At 35.1% G+C, this 27247-nt stretch overlaps 1 protein-coding gene across 2 annotated transcripts in view; it reads left to right on the top strand.

Annotated features, from left to right (window-relative positions):
• LOC144447533 (uncharacterized) overlaps positions 1–27247 on the top strand; it is a 69201-nt gene that overhangs the window by 6789 nt on the left and 35165 nt on the right. For both annotated transcript variants that reach the window (XM_078137581.1, XM_078137580.1), the window contains exons 2-4: positions 20664–20755; positions 25487–25561; positions 25763–25841. In XM_078137581.1, the coding sequence (XP_077993707.1) occupies positions 20664–20755; positions 25487–25561; positions 25763–25841 (246 nt within the window). The remainder of the gene's footprint in view (positions 1–20663; positions 20756–25486; positions 25562–25762; positions 25842–27247) is intronic.

The following is a 27247-nucleotide window of genomic DNA, read 5'->3' as shown; positions in this document are numbered from 1 at the left end:
ATCTATCATGTGAATACTTTCAACTTCCTCTTCTATTTCTGATCTATTAACAGACCATAGTGAGGCTCTTGAAAGTGTGTCTGCAATAAACAATTATGTACCTTTCTTGTATCTAATTTCTACATATCATAGTTCTGAAGTCGCAATAGCAACCGTTGCAAACGACGAGGTGCTGATGCAAGTGGTTTGTTAACAATGGAGACAAGTGGTTTGTGGTCTGTCCACAGCACAACCTTTCTACCATATACATACAGGTGGTTCCTTTCCATCCCAAAGACGTGCCAGTAACTCCTTCTCAATTTGGGAGTATTTCTGTTCAGTTGGGGTCAGAGCTCTGCTTGAGTATGTAACAGGTTGACCATCCTGCATCAGTGAGAAACCCAACCCTTTTGAAGAAGCATCACCCTAGCCTTCTGTTTGTTTCTTTAAGTCAAAGTAGCATAGCACAGGAGCTGATGTGACTGCATGCTTGATTTTGGTGACAGCATCTTCTTGTTTTTCTCCCCAGTGCCACCGTACATCCTTATGTGTAAGTCGTCGCAGTGGCTCACACATATCGGAGAGATCACTCAAGAATTTGGACAGATATTTCACCATACCAACAATTCACTGTACACCAGCCACATCTACTGGTTTCTCCATCTTATTTACTGCTTCTACCTATGCTGGGTCTGGCTTCAACCCCATAGGCGTCAAGGAATGCCTACTGAAAGGCATGTCAACTGACTTAAATTCGAATTTGTCTTTGTTGAGCTTGATGTTCTTTTCTCTACATCGTTCTAGCAGACCGATGAGGTTGCGATCTTGATCTCTGTTGGCCTCTTCAACTGTGTCACCCACACCTTTGACAAGTATATCATCTGCAACCTTGAATATGCCACGTAAGCCCTCCAGGTTCTGATCCAGCTTCTGTTGAAAATACTCTGGTAATGGCGATAATCCAAATGGCAGTCTCAGATAGCGATAATGCCCCTAGGGAGTTTGGAATGTTGTCAGAAAGCTAGATTCTTCATCGAGACATACTTGGAGGAAACCCTCTTTGAGATCAACTTTGCTGAACATCTTAGCATTTGATAATTCAGGCAATATGTCCTCAATAACTGTGATTGTGACTTCTTTTCAAAGCCTTGTTCAAATGTAAGGGATCTATGCAGACTCGTAGAGATCCATTTGACTTCTTCACAACCACAAGACTGGATACCCATTCAGTAGGTTGAGCGACCTTTTTTATGGCGCCACTAGCTTCAAGGCGATTCAACTCTTGCTTTAACTTAGCTTTCAAGCAATGGGTACTCGACATGGTGGTACTATTACTGGACTCACAGATTTGTCAACTTCGAGGTGTACTTTTTCTTCCATGCAACCCCGGCCTTCAAATACATCACCATATCTCTTCAGTACTTCCTCTCTGGTTAGGCCCTCTCCTAGTTTAGCATTGGATGCCGAATCAATATTGTTAATCATCTCAATGTTGTCATACTGGATGGTCAGTAACTTCATCTGTTGTGCTGCACAGGAACCAAGCAGGGCAGGGTAGTCCCCTTTAACTACTACAAACTGTACTTTATACAATTTCTTGTTCTTGGGGTTACGTAAACTAACCTTACATGTGCCAAGCACTGGTATTGTAGCCTTACTGTACATTGTCCGGATCTGATTAGAAGCCTGCCCGGGGAGTGTTAACTTACAGGTACCAAAAACTCAGGTAGCACATTACAGGATGCACCACAGTCAACTTGCATGTCAACAGTTTTGCCATTGATTTCCATAGTAGCATGTATTTTTGTTTTGTAGCTACTACCATTCACTGTGTTTATTTGGTTCTGGTCATTGTACTTCTTCCTCAGAACTATCCTCAGTGAAACGTTCATCCTGGTTTACAGTGTTGACTTTCCTACAACCCTGACTTCTGGTACTCTGACATTTCTTGGCAAAGTGATTCTTCTTACTGCACAACTTGCAAGTCTTTCCAAATGCTGGACATACTTCCTTCCTTCTTTCATGACCCTGACCACAGAATTTACAGTTCTTTATAAAATTAGTGAAAGTGTTGTTTTCACTACTTGAATCTTTCGACTTATATATCTTCTTAATGAAGTTAACTTCTTCAAGTTCTTCATCGATGCCCCTTGCCTGTCCTGCTATGGCTTTCACTTGTACCGATGTAGCTTCAGCAGCCTTACAGAGGTCAATGCATTTTTCGAGAGTCAGGCCTGGTTCTTGTTGAAGTTTACGTCTGACAGTGTTATCTTCTACGCCACAAACAATCCTATCTCCTATCAATTCTTCTTTCAAAACGTTATACTCACATGTGGATGCCAAGTGTCGTAACGCAGATGAGTATGCATCGATACTTTCACCTGGCTCTTGTGCTCGGTTGTTGAAAACATAACGCTCGTAAATGATGTTAGTTTTACCTACACAGTAACTAGTCCACAGATCTAGAATGACTTCCATGTTTTCTTTCTCTCCATCATCCTTATACGGGCGACTATTATGGATTTCCAACGCATTCAGACCAATACATGTGATAAAAGTTGCAACTCGACTCTTGTTGTCTTTTTCATTCAGTTTCGTTACAACCTTGTACGCATCCCAAATCTGTTTCCGCTTCTTCCAATTCTTAGCCAAATTACCCTTCAATTCTATATTAGGTGGTATCGTAACATTGGAGATAAAAGTTGATGACCTACCATCATTAGCAACGTCGCTTTCTGCCATTGATGTGGGTTTAATGAACGTAAATACAGTCACAGGATTTTCAGATAGTGTACGTGCATGCAACACATGTACAAGATCGATGTAGCGATTTCAGTCACAGCACAGCGCTAGCGAGTGGTAAACGCCGAGTCGATTTTTGGCTCCAAACCTGACAGGCCTAACTAAAAAATATTGTTTTGTCCGACACTGCACTATGATCGAAGCATTGTTTGTAACTTATTACAAATTTATTAAAATGATTTCTTCTTGACATACAAGTTTATTGTGATTATATTTTTAAAATACACGTGTTGCCAATTTGATATTTTTAGGTTCTAAATTCTGAAACCGCTCGATTGTAAAATTTACTTAATGGCAGACTGTGCTGCAGTATGGATATGTTGGCCATTTACAGGAGACAAGTTTGGTTTGAATTCAGTTTCTTGTTTGATGACAGTTAGGATTAGGACCCTAACAATTGGTTGGTACAGGACACAGGTACAGGCCAAGTACAGGCAAGGCCATGTTATATCACCTACTGAATGACTTTTGACCTTTTTAAATTTTATCTGGAACGCCTTTACGTAAACATGATATCTCAACCCAAAATTAGGATGTACAGAGGGCATTAATTTTTATGATGGTTTTATTTATCAGGATGTATGGAGGGCATTAATTTTTATGATGGTTTTATTAATGTTTGCAAACTGTCAAAGGTTTACGCTCTGAGTTAAGGTGACAGATTTCCAGTTGTGAAACAGAGTCACCTACTAGATCAGTATTTGTCTTTGAGGATGACACACTTGGACTAATATTCCAAGTTCTTGAAGGAGCAATTGTCGCTTCATTTACAGCCATTTCCGTACAGTCTTGTCCTTAACATATTGCAATGGTATATTTTAGTTGTGCAAATTGTCCTGTGTTATCAATAAATACTGAAACCGCACGCAATGCGACTACTTTCCCATATGTGTGCCTGCTATCTTTTTTGTTTTTCATGTGCAACATTCTAAAAGTGCCTGCAGTTGGCAAAACGTTTTTACTCTTGAAAATAATACAAAGAACGAGTATGAAATCTATGTAAAAAATGTAATTCCTAGAACAAAGGACACTAATTTCGTGGTGATTTTGAAAACAAAGATAACTGATGGTGAATTGCTTTGATAAATTAACCTGACAACTAATCGAAAATCTACACCAAATATAATAATAATAATAATAATAATAATAATAATAACAATTTATTCCCACGTACAAAAAAAATGTGATACAGAACAGAACTAAATATCCTTATGTATATACATAAACGTGTTATTCGGGAAAAGAGTGTGGAAGTAGTTGTTACACAACTAATCGAGTCCTCCCCTCACAAAACATATGACACTCATCATTTAATTTTGCCCTGTTTCAATCAAGACTATTTAACGTGGTAGATGATACATGGAAATACACTGAAATTACAAAATAAATTAAACATGAGCTCTAGATCCCGAAACAACCAGACTGTAGACATTTTTTAAATTCCCGCTTAAACTCTGACCTGCATTGTATAGTCCTAATATGCACTGGTATTTTATTCCATAGTTTCGCACCTGCATATTTTATGCTGAATTGGCCCGACCTATGTTTTGTTCTTGGAATATTCAAATCGCTTCTCCTGCTTTGCCGTGTTGAATAAGAATGGCTAATTGTAGTGAAGTAATCGTGGAAGATGCTTTGTAGTCTTTTATGTAAAACATCATGGACAAACATCGCTAATTGTAGGCTGTGTTGTTGAAAAATGTTTAGAATACCGAGCTTTTGAAATAATGGTTCTGAAGGTACATTCCATTTGCTACAGATTCACATCTTTGGATCTGAATGTGAGTCCCACAAAAACATTCAGTCGATACCTGACCTGACCTGGCCTGACCTGTACCTGGCCTGCACCTGTGTTTTTTGTTTTGTGCCGACCTCCCTAACATCGCACTTTTGAAATTTTGAGATTAGTTGCAGTTTTGAAAGCCCGTACACGACGTAGTCAGTACATTTCCGGCAACTCCGTTCTTCGTGAAAAGTGCCAAATTGTATCGAAGTTTGCATCCAAATCCTTACTAAATGATAGTAAATTCACAAAGAGATGGAGTGGTGACACTGGGTTTGAGTCCTACCTAGGTCACATCAAGGTCATACTTAGGTCACACCTAGGTCATACTTTGAACGTAGCGTACAAGTATTTTGATAAGCAGAGTCCATATTCATACGTCTTAGTTCCATATTGTCACCAATGCTTTAATTATTCAAAATTACAAATGTATATTTGATTGGCAAACAAGTTTATGATGAAATCATTTATACTGTTATAAGAATTGTGATTATCGAATGAAGCCTATTTCATTCTTAGGCTTCATTCAATAATCAGAATTCTTATAACAGCTAGTTAAACCAAACTTTCATTACAATTATCGTCAGGTTGTCATAAACACGTCACATGTATCTTGAGGACATGTTAGAATATCCGCCATGTTTGCGATTTTGGCCAAACTGAGAATGTTTAGACGTTTGATTGACAAATGTGTTAGACTAAAAGCTATGCTTTGATATGAAAATGAAACACCTAAAACTGTTTGATAAAAAACCTCTTTGTTCAGATTTCAGTGAAAAACTAAAAATTTTAATGAACCGCATTTGTGAAAATATCTCCTCATTAATTGCATGACAGACTCTGTTGAAATGGTGGAAAGGATGAAGAAAAAAATGTGGCTGAAATGTAATTAATTAAACATGTCAGATTCTTCAATATTGTTATCCGTTATCTGTGCTATGAAGTGTAACAGTTCAATAACACGCGTTATTTGCTTTACGCACAGTACGTTTTCTTGTTGTTATGGTTACCAGTTAATAATACTATACAGTAGCAGTCATTTTTGAATTGCGTTTAAATCATTAACGTACCAAGGAATTTGCAATAAAATTTGAATGAAAAGGCAGATAATAGCAAGAACTGGGTCTCTTTCATTTCACTGAACTGAACTATTGTGGTATTCAAGAGGAATACGTCACGTCACGTCTAGTAGAATATGATATGGTCATTGTTATGATACCCAATAGGAATACGTCTAGTAAATTAGAGTATGGTATGGTCATTGTTATGATACCCAATAGGAATACGTCTAGTAGAGTATGGCAAGGGCATTGTTATGATACCCAATAGGAATACGTCTAGTAGAGTATGATAAGGGCATTGTTATGATACCCAATAGGAATACTTCTAGTAGAGTATTGCAAGGGCATTGTTATGATACCCAATAGGAATACGTCTAGTAGAGTATGGCAAGGGCATTCTTATGATACCCAATAGGAATACGTCTAGTAGAGTATGGCAAGGGCATTCTTATGATACCCAATAGGAATACGTCTAGTAGAGTATGATAAGGGCATTGTTATGATACCCAATAGGAATACGTCTAGTAGAGTATGATAAGGGCATTGTTATGATACCCAATAGGAATGCGTCTAGTAGAGTATGATAAGGTGATTGTTATGATACCCAATAGGAATACGTCTAGTAGAGTATGGCAAGGGCATCGTTATGATACCCAATAGGAATGCGTCTAGTAGAGTATGATAAGGTGATTGTTATGATACCCAATAGGAATACGTCTATTAGAGTAGAGTATGGTAAGGGCATTGTTATGATACCCAATAGGAATGCGTCTAGTAGAGTATGATAAGGGCATTGTTATGATACCCAATAGGAATGCGTCTAGTAGAGTATGATAAGGTGATTGTTATGATACCCAATAGGAATACGTCTAGTAGAGTATGGCAAGGGCATTCTTATGATACCCAATAGGAATACGTCTAGTAGAGTATGATAAGGTGATTGTTATGATACCCAATAGGAATACGTCTATTAGAGTAGAGTATGGTAAGGGCATTGTTATGATACCCAATAGGAATGCGTCTAGTAGAGTATGATAAGGGCATTGTTATGATACCCAATAGGAATGCGTCTAGTAGAGTATGATAAGGTGATTGTTATGATACCCAATAGGAATACGTCTAGTAGAGTATGATAAGGGCATTGTTATGATACCCAATAGGAATGCGTCTAGTAGAGTATGATAAGGTGATTGTTATGATACCCAATAGGAATACGTCTAGTAGAGTATGGCAAGGGCATCGTTATGATACCCAATAGGAATGCGTCTAGTAGAGTATGATAAGGTGATTGTTATGATACCCAATAGGAATACGTCTATTAGAGTAGAGTATGGTAAGGGCATTGTTATGATACCCAATAGGAATGCGTCTAGTAGAGTATGGCAAGGGCATCGTTATGATACCCAATAGGAATGCGTCTAGTAGAGTATGATAAGGTGATTGTTATGATACCCAATAGGAATACGTCTATTTGAGTAGAGTATGGTAAGGGCATTGTTATGATACCCAATAGGAATGCGTCTAGTAGAGTATGATAAGGTGATTGTTATGATACCCAATAGGAATACGTCTAGTAGAGTATGGCAAGGGCATTGTTATGATACCCAATAGGAATACGTCCAGTAGAGTAGAGTATGGTAAGGGCATTGTTATGATACCCAATAGGAATACGTCTATTAGAGTATGATAAGGGCATTGTTATGATACCCAATACGAATACGTGGAGTAGAGTAGAGTATGGTATGGTCATTGTTATCATACCCAATAGGAATGCGTCTAGTAGAGTATGATAAGGTGATTGTTATGATACCCAATAGGAATACGTGGAGTAGAGTAGAGTATGGTATGGTCATTGTTATCATACCCAATAGGAACACGTCTATTAGAGTATGATAAGGGCATTGTTATGATACCCAATAGGAATGCGTCTAGTAGAGTATGATAAGGGCATTGTTATGATACCCAATAGGAATACGTCTAGTAGAGTATGATAAGGGCATTGTTATGATATACAATAGGAATACGTGGAGTAGAGTAGAGTATGGTATGGTCATTGTTATGATACCCAATAGGAATACGTCTAGTAGAGTATGATAAGGGCATTGTTATGATACCCAATAGGAATACGTCTAGTAGAGTATGATAAGGGCATTGTTATTATATATAATAGGAATACGTAGAGTAGAGTAGAGTATGGTATGGTCATTGTTATGATATACAATAGGAATGCGTCTAGTAGAGTATGATAAGGTGATTGTTATGATACCCAATAGGAATATGTCTAGTAGAGTATGGCAAGGGCATTGTTATGATACCCAATAGGAATACGTCTAGTAGAGTATGATAAGTACATTGTTATGATACCCAATAGGAATACGTCTAGTAGAGTATGATAAGTACATTGTTATGATACCCAATAGGAATACGTCTATTAGAGTATGATAAGTGCATTGTTATGATACCCAATAGGAATACGTCTATTAGAGTATGATAAGTGCATTGTTATGATACGCAATAGGAATACGTCTATTAGAGTATGATAAGTGCATTGTTATGATACCCAATAGGAATTCTTCTAGTAGAGTACGGCATGGTCATTGTTATGATACCCAATAGGAATACGTGTAGCAGAGTGTGAGATGCTCATTGTTATGATACTCAATAATCTACATACCCCACCTATTCTAAAATTAAGCGTAATCGGAACACACAATTTTTTTATTAGGCCTATAATAATTTTAAAGATAATCGAGTTTATTTGAATATTAATTAGTTTGTTATGCTGAGTTAAAATAGCGATCATTTTATGAACATCCGTTGCCATTGTAACCAAAATCACCATATATAATATGCAGATAATCTTTCCAAATTTTGACATAAAACATGGAAAGAAATAAACGAAAAATAATGTCCTTACTTTTAGCATGTATGAGTCAGTGCAATCCAATGTAACACAATTTGTGTAAAATAGGATAGTTGCTTCCACGGACGGGCTCAAAATTGGTGTGTTGGTTAATATTTTCTGCTGATAAAGTAAAGTTATGCATTCAATAATAATCAGCATATTGCCCACCCAATGTGGGCTAGTTTGTTAAACTGAGTTCAAAAAAGTTACCATGATATGAGAATCGGTAACAAAATCACGTACCTTCCTAACTTCTACACAGTTCGACGCCCTTTCAAATAATGGTACTGTCAATGAAACAGTGACACTATAAGACGATATTTCATTATATTCCTTCATGTGTAGTTATTAGAAAATTTTCATACTTAGCACATAAACTTGAAGATGAGACCCTGAGTGGTACACACTGGGTGTTATAGTCCATTCAATTTGAAAGATGTTGAATAACTGCGACGGTTCATTGACCTTGGTTCACGATCATTTCCGTGAAAGTAAATCCAGGTATTACATTTTTCAGAACACAAGAACCCACGTGCCAGTACATGGTTTCAGGACAGCAGGTTTCAAACAAACTATCTTCTAAATTTCTCTTCAGTCGGGGACTTCATTCAGTAACTTGAAAGTTCAAGAAAAACTTGCGACTTGAATTCAAATACGTGTGGACGCGTTGATTGCTATGGTGTCTGTCTGTCTGTCTGTCTGTCTGTCTGTCTGTCTGTCTGTCACAGAATATTTGCCTATTCAGACATTGAACCACTCTAACCCCTGAGCAAGCAAGTAAGCCAAAATGTAACTGTACGAGCCTCATACCTTCATTCCAAGGATTTTGTAGCAAAAGTTAGTACATACTATAGAATGATGCATAGTGACGTACAGCTGCAATGATTGTAGAGTTTGCTGTGATTTTGACGGGTTTTTCTGTGCGTTTTTGTCGTTACGATGTTTAACTTGAAGCAAACACTAAAACGTTAACACGTAAGCGATTCAGATCTGAATCAGTGTTGGGTTGATTTTTCTGCTAAATTATACCTTTTCTGCCAAAAAATCGGACATTTCCTAACTCCAACATTAATTATGGAGCCGTCAAGACCCAAGAAATGTTCAGAGGTACCCGAATCCCGTCAAAATCGGCAAAAGTAGCAACGTATGCAGCATTTTGAAATTGGTAGTACGCTGACATATCGCTCACGTTTTGAGCTCGTCTGTTTGAGTTTGCCCAGCAGGAATTAGTGTATTTCGTAGTTTAGAATGTATTCGACAGTTAGAGTGTATTTCGCAGTTTAGAATGTATTCGACAGTTAGAGTGTATTTCGCAGTTTAGAATGTATTCGACAGTTAGAGTGTATTTCGCAGTTTTGAATGTATTCGACAGTTAGAGTGTATTTCGCAGTTTTGAATGTATTCGACAGTTAGAGTGTATTTCGCAGTTTTGAATGTATTCGACAGTTAGAGTGTATTTCGCAGTTTTGAATGTATTCGACAGTTAGAGTGTATTTCGCAGTTTTGAATGTATTCGACAGTTAGAGTGTATTTCGCAGTTTTGAATGTATTCGACAGTTAGAGTGTATTTCGCAGTTTTGAATGTATTCGACAGTTAGAGTGTATTTCGCAGTTTTGAATGTATTCGACAGTTAGAGTGTATTTCGCAGTTTTGAATGTATTCGACAGTTAGAGTGTATTTCGCAGTTTTGAATGTATTCGACAGTTAGAATGTATTTCGCAGTTTTGAATGTATTCGACAGTTAGAGTGTATTTCGCAGTTTAGAATGTATTCGACAGTTAGAGTGTATTTCGTAGTTTAGAATGTATTCGACAATTAGAGTGTATTTCGCAGTTTAGAATGTATTCCACAATTAGAGTGTATTTCGCAGTTTAGAATGTATTCCACAATTAGAGTGTATTTCGCAGTTTAGAATGTATTCGACAGTTAGAGTGTATTTCGCAGTTTAGAATGTATTCGACAGTTAGAGTGTATTTCGTAGTTTAGAATGTATTCGACAGTTAGAGTATATTTCGCAGTTTTGAATGTATTCGACAGTTAGAGTGTATTCGACATTTAGAGTGTATTTCGCAGTTTAGAATGTATTCGACAGTTAGAGTGTATTTCGCAGTTTAGAATGTATTCGACAGTTAGAGTGTATTTCGCAGTTTTGAATGTATTCGACAGTTAGAGTGTATTTCGCAGTTTTGAATGTATTCGACAGTTAGAGTGTATTTCGCAGTTTTGAATGTATTCGACAGTTAGAGTGTATTTCGCAGTTTTGAATGTATTCGACAGTTAGAGTGTATTTCGCAGTTTTGAATGTATTCGACAGTTAGAGTGTATTTCGCAGTTTTGAATGTATTCGACAGTTAGAGTGTATTTCGCAGTTTTGAATGTATTCGACAGTTAGAGTGTATTTCGCAGTTTTGAATGTATTCGACAGTTAGAATGTATTTCGCAGTTTTGAATGTATTCGACAGTTAGAGTGTATTTCGCAGTTTAGAATGTATTCGACAGTTAGAGTGTATTTCGTAGTTTAGAATGTATTCGACAATTAGAGTGTATTTCGCAGTTTAGAATGTATTCGACAATTAGAGTGTATTTCGCAGTTTAGAATGTATTCCACAATTAGAGTGTATTTCGCAGTTTAGAATGTATTCCACAATTAGAGTGTATTTCGCAGTTTAGAATGTATTCCACAATTAGAGTGTATTTCGCAGTTTAGAATGTATTCGACAGTTAGAGTGTATTTCGCAGTTTAGAATGTATTCGACAGTTAGAGTGTATTTCGCAGTTTTGAATGTATTCGACAGTTAGAGTGTATTTCGCAGTTTTGAATGTATTCGACAGTTAGAGTGTATTTCGCAGTTTAGAATGTATTCGACAGTTAGAGTGTATTTCGTAGTTTAGAATGTATTCGACAATTAGAGTGTATTTCGCAGTTTAGAATGTATTCGACAATTAGAGTGTATTTCGCAGTTTAGAATGTATTCCACAATTAGAGTGTATTTCGCAGTTTAGAATGTATTCCACAATTAGAGTGTATTTCGCAGTTTAGAATGTATTCGACAGTTAGAGTGTATTTCGCAGTTTAGAATGTATTCGACAGTTAGAGTGTATTTCGTAGTTTAGAATGTATTCGACAGTTAGAGTATATTTCGCAGTTTTGAATGTATTCGACAGTTAGAGTGTATTCGACATTTAGAGTGTATTTCGCAGTTTAGAATGTATTCGACAGTTAGAGTGTATTTCGCAGTTTAGAATGTATTCGACAGTTAGAGTGTATTTCGCAGTTTTGAATGTATTCGACAGTTAGAGTGTATTTCGCAGTTTTGAATGTATTCGACAGTTAGAGTGTATTTCGCAGTTTTGAATGTATTCGACAGTTAGAGTGTATTTCGCAGTTTTGAATGTATTCGACAGTTAGAGTGTATTTCGCAGTTTTGAATGTATTCGACAGTTAGAGTGTATTTCGCAGTTTTGAATGTATTCGACAGTTAGAGTGTATTTCACAGTTTTGAATGTATTCGACAGTTAGAGTGTATTTCGCAGTTTTGAATGTATTCGACAGTTAGAGTGTATTTCGCAGTTTTGAATGTATTCGACAGTTAGAGTGTATTTCGCAGTTTTGAATGTATTCGACAGTTAGAATGTATTTCGCAGTTTTGAATGTATTCGACAGTTAGAGTGTATTTCGCAGTTTAGAATGTATTCGACAGTTAGAGTGTATTTCGTAGTTTAGAATGTATTCGACAATTAGAGTGTATTTCGCAGTTTAGAATGTATTCCACAATTAGAGTGTATTTCGCAGTTTAGAATGTATTCCACAATTAGAGTGTATTTCGCAGTTTTGAATGTAGTATTCGACAGTTAGAGTGTATTTCGTAGTTTAGAATGTATTCCACAATTAGAGTGTATTTCGCAGTTTTGAATGTAGTATTCGACAGTTAGAGTGTATTTCGTAGTTTAGAATGTATTCGACAATTAGAGTGTATTTCGTAGTTTTGAATGTAATATTCGACAATTAGAGTGTATTTCGTAGTTTTGAATGTAGTATTCGACAATTAGAGTGTATTTCGTAGTTTAGAATGTAGTATTCGACAGTTAGAGTGTATTTCGTAGTTTAGAATGTAGTATTCGACAATTAGAGTGTATTTCGTAGTTTTGAATGTAGTATTCCACAATTAGAGTGTATTTCGTAGTTTAGAATGTAGTATTCGACAATTAGAGTGTATTTCGTAGTTTTGAATGTAGTATTCGACAATTAGAGTGTATTTCGTAGTTTTGAATGTAGTATTCGACAGTTAGAGTGTATTTCGTAGTTTAGAATGTAGTATTCCACAATTAGAGTGTATTTCGTAGTTTAGAATGTAGTATTCGACAGTTAGAGTGTATTTCGTAGTTTTGAATGTAGTATTCCACAATTAGAGTGTATTTCGTAGTTTAGAATGTAGTATTCGACAATTAGAGTGTATTTCGTAGTTTTGAATGTAGTATTCGACAATTAGAGTGTATTTCGTAGTTTAGAATGTAGTATTCGACAATTAGAGTGTATTTCGTAGTTTTGAATGTAGTATTCGACAGTTAGAGTGTATTTCGTAGTTTTGAATGTAGTATTCGACAATTAGAGTGTATTTCGTAGTTTAGAATGTAGTATTCGACAATTAGAGTGTATTTCGTAGTTTTGAATGTAATATTCGACAATTAGAGTGTATTTCGTAGTTTTGAATGTAGTATTCCACAATTAGAGTGTATTTCGTAGTTTTGAATGTAATATTCGACAATTAGAGTGTATTTCGTAGTTTTGAATGTAGTATTCCACAATTAGAGTGTATTTCGTAGTTTTGAATGTAATATTCGACAATTAGAGTGTATTTCGTAGTTTTGAATGTAGTATTCCACAATTAGAGTGTATTTCGTAGTTTTGAATGTAGTATTCCACAATTAGAGTGTATTTCGTAGTTTTGAATGTAGTATTCGACAGTTAGAGTGTATTTCGTAGTTTAGAATGTAGTATTCGACAGTTAGAGTGTATTTCGTAGTTTTGAATGTAATATTCGACAGTTAGAGTGTATTTCGTAGTTTTGAATGTAGTATTCCACAATTAGAGTGTATTTCGTAGTTTTGAATGTAGTATTCCACAATTAGAGTGTATTTCGTAGTTTTGAATGTAGTATTCGACAGTTAGAGTGTATTTCGTAGTTTAGAATGTAGTATTCGACAGTTAGAGTGTATTTCGTAGTTTAGAATGTATTCCACAATTAGAGTGTATTTCGTAGTTTTGAATGTAATATTCGACAATTAGAGTGTATTTCGTAGTTTAGAATGTAGTATTCGACAGTTAGAGTGTATTTCGTAGTTTAGAATGTATTCCACAATTAGAGTGTATTTCGCAGTTTTGAATGTAGTATTCGACAGTTAGAGTGTATTTCGTAGTTTAGAATGTATTCGACAATTAGAGTGTATTTCGTAGTTTTGAATGTAATATTCGACAATTAGAGTGTATTTCGTAGTTTAGAATGTAGTATTCGACAGTTAGAGTGTATTTCGTAGTTTAGAATGTATTCCACAATTAGAGTGTATTTCGCAGTTTTGAATGTAGTATTCGACAGTTAGAGTGTATTTCGTAGTTTAGAATGTATTCCACAATTAGAGTGTATTTCGTAGTTTAGAATGTAGTATTCGACAGTTAGAGTGTATTTCGTAGTTTAGAATGTATTCGACAGTTAGAGTGTATTTCGTAGTTTAGAATGTATTCGACAGTTAGAGTGTATTTCGCAGTTTTGAATGTAGTATTCGACAATTAGAGTGTATTTCGTAGTTTAGAATGTAGTATTCGACAATTAGAGTGTATTCGACAGTTAGAGTGTATTTCGTAGTTTTGAATGTAATATTCGACAGTTAGAGTGTATTTCGTAGTTTAGAATGTATTCGACAATTAGAGTGTATTTCGTAGTTTAGAATGTAGTATTCGACAATTAGAGTGTATTTCGTAGTTTAGAATGTAGTATTCGACAATTAGAGTGTATTCGACATTTAGAGTGTATTTCGTAGTTTAGAATGTAGTATTCGACAATTAGAGTGTATTCGACAGTTAGAGTGTATTTCGTAGTTTAGAATGTAGTATTCGACAATTAGAGTGTATTCGACAGTTAGAGTGTATTTCGTAGTTTAGAATGTAGTATTCGACAATTAGAGTGTATTCGACAGTTAGAGTGTATTTCGTAGTTTAGAATGTAGTATTCGACAATTAGAGTGTATTCGACAGTTAGAGTGTATTTCGTAGTTTAGAATGTAGTATTCGACAATTAGAGTGTATTCGACAGTTAGAGTGTATTTCGTAGTTTTGAATGTATTCGACAATTAGAGTGTATTTCGTAGTTTAGAATGTAGTATTCGACAATTAGAGTGTATTTCGTAGTTTAGAATGTATTCGACAGTTAGAGTGTATTTCGTAGTTTAGAATGTATTCGACAGTTAGAGTGTATTTCGTAGTTTAGAATGTATTCGACAGTTAGAGTGTATTTCGTAGTTTTGAATGTATTTTGTAGTTTTGAATGTCTCTTGAATTCATTCCATGTATATTTTTCCACATTGGCGTATTTGGTGTCAAATCCATGTACAGAGTTTTACACACATTTCAGGAATTCATCGTTCTTATGTATATCACTACTGACTTAACACTAAATTACATGGCATATTAATATTGATAACGAATGCATTAATTGAGGAATATAATTTCCGTTATCGTGTTTAATTGCATGATGGGATGACACTCATTGTGAAAACAGATCAAAATATAACATTGAATGGAATTTAATATTAGTCCCATAAACTGCTTATATGGAGTCAGAAACGAGAAGCATTCCCTACTTGTTCATATCATTTCATGGCATATATTTGGACAACAACTTGATTGTTGGATTCTTAGTTCTACTCTATGCCTTGTTTTATTGAACATCCTTACAATATTATTACTATACTTCTTTTCATCGTTTCCCAGAAATTGATTAATTAATAAACATTCTCAATACATTCACAGTATTCTCTCAAAGCTTTTTTCCAATGTGACAATGTCTGATCTTTTTATCTTATGGAAGTAAATGAACTTATCTTACTAAATACATCATATAAACAATGTACAAAGATTGATCAACTAATCAGCTGTCAAAAATTGAAATCTTGATCTTTAGCTATATAGAGACCAAGGTCATGACGTACATGTCCTGTCACGTGGGGTTTATTCGCCAGTGACGCTAGACGTTAATTGCTAAGATAATTGTTGCTATGGACAACACCCATAATGCAACAATGTCGTCGTAACGTGATCTAGAAGGTAATGTGTTTTTGGAGTGTTTGTCGAATTGAATGTAAACCTGTTTATATCTGTCGATACCCATAGAAATTCAGATGACAGGCAATTAAGGACATGAATATGACAAGCATTGACAAAAGGGCTAGTTGTGTAGCGATGGTAGAGTATATAATTTTCTTGCAGGCATCTAGAGAGAGATATTTCCGAATGAGACAATACGACGGATGTAGATAAATGTTCCTGCAGGTTCGGATAACGTGTTGCTTAAAATCGTGTGTGGTATCGAACATGAACCAAATGTTGCAAGCAGAGGTGGATGGTTGAATTGTGCTCAATCCAACCTGTATACTGTCAATTGTTGTTTAATGGTGGAAAGAGAGCGGTCGAATCTTGAACGAATGTGCAGTATTTCAGTTGTCCGTCATTCAGCTGTAACTTGTTGAGGATCGTCGATTGTTTTTTTTTATCTACATACCAGACAGTCCTCGATGCTTGAAACTGCAGTTGAGGTGTTGGCCCTGGGGAAAGTCAGTGATAGACTTGTTTGTTAGACAGCGCATTTGTGGACCAGAATTTAAGATCTTGGTGGCGAATAAGTTGTCCAAGTGGTCCCTTGTAAAGAGAGAATACGAGTGGGCCGAGTACTGAACCTTGAGGTACATGTACACCAAACTGAAGTGGACTTGTTGATGAAGGTTGACAATTAATGGTGACTGACTTAAAGGCAGACTGAAGGTGTTCGAGTAGTGAATTGTTGTTGAGGTAGTCCGTGAGTCTATTTGCTCCAGTTTTCTTAGATATCTTTGATAGAAATAGTAGCTTGGAAATTGATCTGTACGTTTTTTGAGAACTTCTGGATCCAATGAAGACTTTTTTCAGTAGAGGAGTCACAATGGATTTGAAAGCATCAGGGACAGTACCAGTTTGAAGTGAAATGTTGATAATAGTATTTATTGCTGGTACCAGTGGGTCACTGACGTTTTAAGGAGGCTACCACACAAACACTAGCACACACTCAAACCTATGAAAATTACAGAAAACATAACAGACATGTATGCTATCTGCAGCATTAATTCGAACTTGAACGCATACCATATTTTAAATTCCACAGGTACAGGCCGGGTACATGCCAGGCCAGGCCGGTTCAGGTTTTCATGGCAAATTTCACCTTCTCTTCTATAAATGATAATTCTAATGCTAATATGAAAGCGTAATTTTAAACATTCATATAAAACAGATTCAATATAAAGCTAACTTTGAAATATTCTTATTACACACAGTTTCACTTGATATATTCTAATAATTATTACTATACATGTTATATCACCCACTGAATAACCTTTGACCTTTCCATTTGGAATGCACTTATTAGGACGTATGGAGGGCACTAATTTTCACTGTTTTTATCAATTTTGTGAACTGCCTCTGAGTTAGGGTGACAGATTTTCAGTCCTGAAACAGAGTCACCTGCTAGATCATTATTTATCTTTGGGGATGACGCACCTGGACTAATATCCCAAGATGTTTTGTTCTTGAATAAGCAATTGTCACTTCATTTAGCCAAGTGAAATTCACACATTCTTGTCCTAAACATATTGCAATAATACAAATTATTTAATTTGTGCAAATCGTGCTGTGTTATAAATAAATACTGAAATCTACGTGAAAAATGTAATTCCTAGAACACAAGACACTAATTGCATGACGATTTTTTGAGAACAAAAATAACTGATGGTGAATTGCTTTGAAAAAATAACCTGACAACTAATCGAAAACCTACAACAAATATAATGACTGATTAATTCATATCTTTGGATCTGAAGTGAATGTGAATCCAAAAAAAATATTCAGTAGATAGCTGATCTGGCCTGGCCTGTCCTGTACCTGCATTTTGTACCGACTGATTTTAAATAATAACATGCTTACCATGATACCTGTTATTTCATTGGATTAGACACTATGATACCTGTTATTTCATTGGATTATACACTATGATACCTGTTATTTCATTGGATTAGACACTATGATACCTGTTATTTCATTGGATTAGACACTATGATACCTGTTATTTCATTGGATTAGACACCATGATACCTGTTATTTCATTGGATTAGACACTATGATACCTGTTATTTCATTGGATTATACACTATGATACCTGTTATTTCATTGGATTAGACACTATGATACCTGTTATTTCATTGGATTAGACACTATGATACCTGTTATTTCATTGGATTAGACACTATGATACCTGTTATTTCATTGGATTAGACACTATGATACCTGTTATTTCATTGGATTAGACACTATGATACCTGTTATTTCATTGGATTAGACACTATGATACCTGTTATTTCATTGGATTAGACACCATGATACCTGTTATTTCATTGGATTAGACACTATGATACCTGTTATTTCATTGGATTAGACACTATGAACTATTTCCCCACATATACCCCAGTATTAGGCCCCAATGTTGTATAATGTATGGGATATCTAAAATCCATACTATTAATTTCTTTGAACATCTTTTCTCCATTTCTTGGATCTGTTTTTCAAATTAATCTTACTTGTCTAAGAAGCTTCACAATAAACCTCCAACATAAAACACCATAGGACCCTTGGATTACATTCAATTACATTAGATAAGATAAGATAAAACTTTATTTCAACCGTTTAGAAAATTTTATATTTCTAATTTGGTATTTAAAAGAAATAAAGTTAATAATAATCTAAGTAAATATCTAAGTTATAAATATGAAAGTATAGAATAGTTCTAGTGTTTGTCTATTTATACTATTCAGGTATATATAAAAGGAGCAGTTATAATATCCTTATGTTTTGATTGTAGTATATATGTAAATTGCTCTACTCCATCTAAATGTATAAAGTTTGGGTTTACAGTAGTAATAATATTAAAAAAATTTTCTCTTTGTTTTGTATATAATTTACAATGAATTAGATGATGTCCTTCATCTTCTATTTCTTTACAATGTTTACATAGTCTGTCTTCCACTAGTGTCTTGGGTTTTGTATGTCTACACTTCTCAATGGCAAGTTGGTGGCAACTCAAACTAAATTTGGCCATTGTTTTGATGTGTTGTTTATTGTTCATTACTTTAATGTATTCTTCTTGTTCCAGGGAATTTTTGAAGTTTTTGTATGTACGTAATTTAGAGTTTTCCCTTTTGTTATTTTTATTCCATTGGTTGATAAAGTATTGTCTAATTGAGTTGTATAGTTCTTGTTTTGTTAAATTTGTGATATATTTGGTGCTATATAATTGTAAATTGTGTTCAAAGGTAGTTAGCCATGAACCTGTGTAATTATTGTTCTCCATGTCATTCATTGCATGAAAAGCTAAATTGTTATTGTCTAATGTCTTGAGGTGTTTGTAATAGTTTATTGCTGAGCAGTATATCCTACTAATCAGTGGTTCTCTCCCAAGTTCCATTCTGCATCCTATTTTGCTCACTCTGTTGCTGACCATTATTATTTGGCAGCAAAAACGTAGATGGAATTGTTCTGTCTTTGTTTTGTCCCAAGTTATTTGATTTTGGAGAACACCCCATATTTCTCCAGCATATGTTAGGATAGGTAGTTGTGTTGTATTCATGAGTTATTCCTTTATCTTGGTACTGCTCATATTTGTTGTATATATTTGTGACTGGATTATTGCAGCTTTGCTGACTTTGTCTGAGAGTCTGTCTGCTGTGGAGCTCATAGAACAATTGGCCTTGAATGTTACACCAAGATATGTGTATTGTTCTGTAGTTTTTATTTCTACACATTATTTATTTCATTATTTATTTTATTATTTTATTTTCATTATTTAATACACTCTGTGTGATATGGCCCTGAGGTTGAATAATCTCAAAGTCAATATATGGAATAAACCATTTTTTGGGTAGAACAGGGGACAACAACTATGTCATTTTGGGGTTTGGAATAAAACCATACTCATTTTTTTCTGACTTAATGATATAGAATAAATCTTTAATATTTCATGTATTCATATGATGATTTGAATTCAATTCCACACAGAAAAAGAAAAAGAAATTATAAACATCCCGCATCAAGGCATGACACGCATTCAATAATAGAATAGTCCAGTTGATGAATTCGATGGACGGGCTTTATAGTGAAAGAACTGTTTTTTTAGTGAATTCCAAATTCGGCATATTATGGTGGGATTTGATAAGATAACTAAGCGTATATCTGTAAACTTTTGATATGTCATACATACCTCAGCAAATGGACATTGTACTATTTTGTTAGTCTGTTACTATTATTTTAGCATATTTACATTATACTATGTTAGTCTGTTACTGTTATTTTATCATACATATGTTGTGCTATGTTCTTAGTCTGTTACTGTTATATTATCATACATATGTTGTGCTATGTTCTTAGTCTGTTACTGTTATTTTATCATACATATGTTGTGCTATGTTGTTAGTCTGTTACTGTTATTTAAAGCTACATACTGTAGGGTATCAACACTCTTTCTTTTATTTAGCACTGTAGAGGTTTCAACTCTCATTTATTTGGAATTGTAGGGGTTTCAACAGTTTCATTTATTTAGCACTGTGTCTTATGTACTCATAAACCCATTCTCATTCCCCGTTTGTATTAGGTACAAACATAATTTCACTAAAGCCTGCCTCATAACAAAACAATCTACCCTCAGGGCTGTCTCCTGTCTGAATTTGTTACTGTGCTATTTAAACATACATAACATACATAAATTTTGCCTGCTGATGGAATGGCCATCGTTAACAGTACTTGATGATGCTCAAGCTCACCTACAATACTTCTGTTTATTTCAGAATCCCTCCCGTCATCATGGCAGCCGGACTCAGTGAATGCAGTCAACGCAGCTGCATCTCAGGAGCGCCTTCTGGACCCAAATGGAGAGGAAGTATGTAATTTTAAAATATTAGCCAAGGTTGATTTACTTTAAAATGTAAACGACAAGTACTGTTCCTAAAGAAAGACCCAATTTCGAGCTAAATACATGAATGAAAACACTGTATTGTCTTTGTCCTTCGCGGTTTCTCTCATTTCACAAGGAAATTGCAGCCGCTGATCTATTCTTAGCTCTACCTCCGGGGGACGAACATGTACATAACCTGAGTTTACAGCATAATTGAGAAGGAATCGGTCGGTAAAAAACACAGATACAGGCCAGGCAAGGCCAGGCCAGGTCATTCACATTCGGATCCAAAGATTCCTCATCTGTTGTTACTTGAAATATATATTTGCAATATAATATAATTCCACCTTCTCTTTTATAAATGCTAATTCAACAATGTAAGTCCTTGAATATGTTCACATTTCACTGTTGAAAGCTTCTATGATTAATACTCTGAACCACCCAAACAATATCTCTCTTGACAACCATTAATTACCACGTTTAACTACGGCTCACACGGAGCATGCACATTTAGATGTGTCGTAGAGTGTTTAGTAAACAAGTAGAAACCAAAGCCTATTTGTTACATTGCATACACAAGAAGTGAGTATAAATGGTAGATGTGTACAATGGTGGGAATCCACAATTACAAAGTATTAGAGTGTACCCATCACCTGACCTAACCTGATTTTTTGTACCAAATTTCGTTGAACTCTGATGTTTTGGTTACTCAGAATCTTGCCATTGAGGGCTCCACCCCACCCTCAATGGCAAGATTTTGGGTAACCGAGACTACGTATATGTATCAATATTTATTGAAGCATAATTTTGAACATTCATATAAAACAGATTCAATATAAGGCTAACTTTTAAACATTTGTATTATTACACACAATGTTTCACTTGTTATATTCTAATGACAATTAGTATACATGTTATATTGCCCATTCAATAACCTTTGACCTTTTCATCTTCAATGCATAACCATGAACATGACATCTCAACAAAAAAATAGGACATACGAAGGGCATTAATTTTCACAATGTTTTTATCAATTTTTGCAAACTGCCAAAGGTTCTCCTCTGAGATAGGGTGATAGTCAGAGTCACCTGCTAGATCGTTATTTATTTTTTGAAATGTAATTCCCAGAACAGAAGACACTAATTATGTGGTGATTTTGAAAACAAACTTTGGATAACTGATGGCAAATTGCCGAGAAGAAATAACCTGACAACTAATCGGAAATCTACACCAAATATAATGATGGATTCACATCTTTGGATCTGAATGTGAATACAAAAAAATATTTAGTCGATACCTGGTTGGCCTGGCCTGTACGTGTGTTTTGTACCGACCCAGAAGAAATGAGTGATGGTCTGGAATCAGTGGCTTTTTGTGGCTAACGTATGAAGCATGGCAGAAATACCCAACAGCCGTAAAGGTTGATGTACTAAAAGGTTGTTTTGACTACATAGATGTAGTTACATCATACATTAATTCTGACAAAATCTGTCATCACATATGCAAATGAAAACCATGAATTACGAAGGAGCTGAAAATTATGCTCAAGAAAAAAGAAGAAGCCTATTAAAATGAGGCTAAGGTATTGTCTAAAAAGTCTAAGAATGAAATTCAGAAAGCTTTAAAAAAGCAAAGTAAAAATATAAGGTCAGACTAGAGGAACAGTTTACAATTAACAACATTTAAAGTGTCTGGCAAAGTCTCTAGAAAATAACTGATGACAAGAAAAAATCAGGAATGGACACCAGTGATGACCAAACACTTCCCGATAACTGTGTTGAACAATTCTCTCTGGTTTTTACCGATATTTTCAATGACTCTCTTAGCCAATGCAAAGTACCTGTGTGTTTTAAAACATCCAAAATTATACCAGAACCAAAGAAAATTAAAATTTCTTGCCTTAATGATTTCAGACCAGTTGCTTTAACATCAGAGTAAAAGTGTTTGAAAGGTTAATTTTTAAATATCCTAAGACTGTCACTAACTCATCACTTGATCAATTTCAATTTGCATATCGTACTAATAGGTCTGTTGATGATGTTGTTGCATTAGCCCTTCATTTTATACTTCAACATCTAGAGTCACCATGCACAAATGCAAGGGTCCTCTTTAAAGATTACAGTTTGACCTTTAACACGATCATTCCACAGAAATTATACAACAATTGTGTTCACTAAAAATTGATAATTCAATATGTTTGTTTGTCTTAGACTTTCTGTCAGATAGGCCCCCGCATGTTCAGCTGGGTAACAGGTAACAAACGATTGTGTATCATATGATGAGGCAGCAAAGTTGCTCAAGTTTGCTGACGACACAGTGGTAGGGTTAATTTCAAACTGTGATGAAACTCGTTACAGGGCTGAGACAGTTTCTTGATTGAGATCAAATCAAATCAAAACTGTATGAATTTAAAAGAGATTCAAAAGACTTAAAATCTCAAAATTTTATTGCAAGAAATGCAAAGATAAAAAAAATAAATCAAGCGATTGCAGGATTGCGAACTTGATATTTAATTCCGAATACTGTGTCAGATTTCCCATAGAAAAACAATGGCTGTGATCTAGAATTTTGTTAAATACTGCAATACGTCATGGTGAAAAGTGTTATTAAAAAAAAGAAAAGAAACCAGTTCATTTTCATCTTCAGATGTAATTTGATTGGTTTCAGACTCAAAATCGGAGCTAGGACTCAGTTAGCGACAACTCTGATTGATGCCATGATGGCCTGGAACTGGAAAGACATAACAAAATTGACCTTTGACATTTTGACGTAAATTTAACGAAATAACAATATACTTTATAACAATGTCACTGATTTGACGTTTTTGATATGATAATATGGTATTACGCAAAATGAGCGAATCAGAATATTCCTTACAAGAAATGACATCTACAATGTAACGGTTTCTCATTGGACGAAATCGAAGCCCGCCATTTTCATGCTACCGTAGAAGTACCAGTGCGTGAAGATAGTGTGAACTCACTCAATAATCTGTCGTATTTTCAAAAATCTACCAAACGTTTACAATGATGAAGCCTTGGCTAAAAGCTGGTCCACAAATTACCGATCGTTGACAACAATGTTATGATACAATGAACCAATTCTGTATCGTGATTGCTCACACACGTACTTTCGTGTAGGGTCTATGGTAGGAGAAAGGTTAGTATAGCTGTAACTTGTAAGTAGTGATAGTTCCTGAAGTCTACAGGTAGGCTAGTAATTGTAATTAGTATAGTATAATATACCTTACCTGAAATGACTTTATCCTGTGTGTATTTTGTGATTGATCGTCGATCTGTATCATTAAAATCATTGTCAATTTTCAATCATTATTTTATCAAGTAAAATTCGATGTAAGTGAAAGAAAATCTCCTTTGATTTTTTTACAATGTTTCAAGTCGAGCAAAAGCCCGTCACTCGACTAAAAATTTAGCAATGGGAAACATCCTCAGTGTTCTGCCGAGGCCACGACCATGGCCCCCTAAAATTACAAATGACGCAATAATTTGTCCACCTTGCTTCGCTTTGGCGCATTCATTTTACGGCAGACATCAAAATTCCAGGGCCAGGCCCTGATGTTAATCCCACAAGAAGTACAGACTCCGTAAGGGAAAGTTTTGTTGACATCATATAAGATACAGTGACAACGCACAGTTCTATTGGTAACATAAAAAATGCCAGAAAAAAGATCAACTTTGATAAACTTAATCTACAAATTGAAAGATTAGAGGGAGTAGATGAGACGTCGAAATGGACGTCTCTCGTCACATGTTTTGTCTACTGTCACTGTCGCAACCTCTGACCTACTCACTGACGTGTGCGAAACACTGAACTTGCTAACGGAAATCGGAACATTTATCTGCCACAGCTCAGAAGCCTTAGTAAACCAGATTTATGGGACAGGTTGTGATTTTCATTTGTTGATGGGTTAGATTAATGGAAACAAAATGAGTACATGTGTATTTTGATTAGTAGGGCAATGGCAAGACTTGATTAGGTTTTGGTAGTTAAGTGATGGGCGCTGACCAGAAACAATTTTTTTTTGGCCTTTAAAACTCTTTCTACGGTGAGTGCTATGCTTTAACGTTCTATAAAGCTTCACGTTACATGTTGTGGTTGACCAGGAGATCACTAATAGCAATTGGCAAATAGCAATCAATGAGAAAATAAAATAACTTATTGCTTATGAACTTCTGTTGTATTCCAACAATTGTCTGTAGGAACAACAGTCTCAAAACTTTGCCCTCACAAAAGGCATTCAGTTTAAATCTGGTTGAGTTATGCAGTAAATATTGATTTTTAACTACAAATATGGCCACCATTTAGACAAATTTGCATATACCAGAAAACAAATTGATGTTCATATGTCCCACATGATATGTCGCCTTTGTATAAGGTTTGAAAGAATTCCGACGGATGGACGGAGGGATGGAGTGACTGATGGATGGACTGATGCATGGATGGACTGATGGATGGAAAGAGCCCATTACAGTAGCCTTCTGGAAGGGGGGGGGGTGGTGGTGCTAATTAACAGCCTGGTGAACAAACAGACAAATAGACAAACAAATATAAAGACAGACATTTAAATGGGCATTACAATGTCTGATGACAAGAAAGAATGAACAGCTAACGATTTGACAACCAAAAATTTAAACAACATTTTTCTGTCATAAACGATTTTCACTAGTGATTTTCTATTTGTCATCTTTCTTGCAGCTCAAATCGGTCAAAATTCAATGTATTGAAGCCATGTTGAAGAATCCAACTGATTACCCAGACTGTATTTCACAGGTGAGTTTACCATTATGTTAAATTTTATACAGGAAATAGACACTTGACAAAATGAATTATTTTTGGTTATTTAATTTGAAATGTATATTGAAATTTGCTGTTTCTCAATATTATTTTTATGTCAAGTGACTGACAATGTTAAGTAACAGTTTTGTTGTTAATAGTGTCTCCATGACAACGGAATTTATTTTATTGATGTAGTTGTTTCCAGACGACGATTCAAAGAAGCTCCTTGATGACGTCAGAAATAAATTAGTGAAATCTGATAGTGCGGAGGAAGGTGAGAAAAAGTGTATTTTAATAAAATTTCTATCGCCTAAACTGAAACGCCCTTTTTACAGTCACAATATCATCGGCAAGATTTGTACAAGAAAGGAGGGGAGGGGAGGGGAGGATGAGGGGAAGGTGGGGTGAGTGAGGGTGGAATGTACACTGTTCAGATTTTCGGACTTTTGATTGTTATAATCTACATTGAATATCACTTCATTTCATATGCTAAACATGAAAACACGTTACCACATCATCTAAAAGTAAAAACATGTTAACATATCATCTGAAGATAAAAACACGTTGACATATCTAAACGTAAAAACATGTCAACACATCATCTCAGCATAAAAACAAACATGTTAATATTATTTAAAGATAGAAACATGTTAACATATCATTTTAAGATAAAAAACATGTCAGCACACCATTTAAAGATAGAAAACATGGTAACATCATCACAACATAAAAACATGTTAACACTCATCTAAAGATAAGAACATGTTAACATATCATCTCAGCATAAAAAACATGTTACAGATAATCTAAACAAAATGTGAACAAATAATTTAAAGACATCTAAACAAAAAACATGTTAACATATCATCTAAAGATAACAACATGCTAACACATCATCTCAACATATAAAATGGTAACATATCATCTCAACATAAAAACATGTTAACTGATCATCTAAACATAAACACAGGCCAACACATCATTTAAGATAAAGGGACATTAACATACCATCTGAAACATAAAAACATGTTAACATATCATCTCAACAAATACCAGATTTAAACTGAATGCCTTCTGTAAGAGTAATCTTGAGATTTTTGTTCTTACACATAATACTTGCTGGAATGCAAAAATCTTAGTAGGCTATTAGTACATGATATACCCCTGAATTGGCAAAAAGGTGTGCCAAACTATAAGACATCTAAAAGGACTTTGTGATATCAATCTAAGTATATAGTGGAACAGGTTTAATGGTTTTTGAAATCAAATTATTCAAATTTACAGTGATACACATACAAACATACATTTACCCAATGCATACAGAACAAATATTAGGATTGCTTATTGGTATCATTTGAACATAATGAATTTAACTGAGTCCAAAATACATTGACCTTTTCCAAGGCATAATGACCCACCTTAAAAGTTAGGTTTTTGACAAATTTTTCTCATTTTCACCATATAAAATCAACTGGAATTTCATAAGTGTCTAATGTTGGCTGGAATTTCAAGCCATGAACTATCGCTGGTTCATAGGTCTCTGTGGTTGGCTGGAATTTCATAGCCACAAACCAGAGATGGTTCATAAGTGTCTGATGTTGGCTGGAATTTCATAGCCACAAACCAGAGATGGTTCATAGGTCTCTGTGGTTGGCTTGAATTTCTAGCCACAAACCAGAG

The sequence above is a fragment of the Glandiceps talaboti genome, chromosome 16 (genome assembly GCF_964340395.1).
Source record: "Glandiceps talaboti chromosome 16, keGlaTala1.1, whole genome shotgun sequence".
Taxonomy (NCBI): domain Eukaryota; kingdom Metazoa; phylum Hemichordata; class Enteropneusta; family Spengelidae; genus Glandiceps; species Glandiceps talaboti.
The sequence above is the reverse complement of the archived record's forward strand: the minus strand, read 5'-3'. Positions and strand labels throughout refer to the sequence as shown.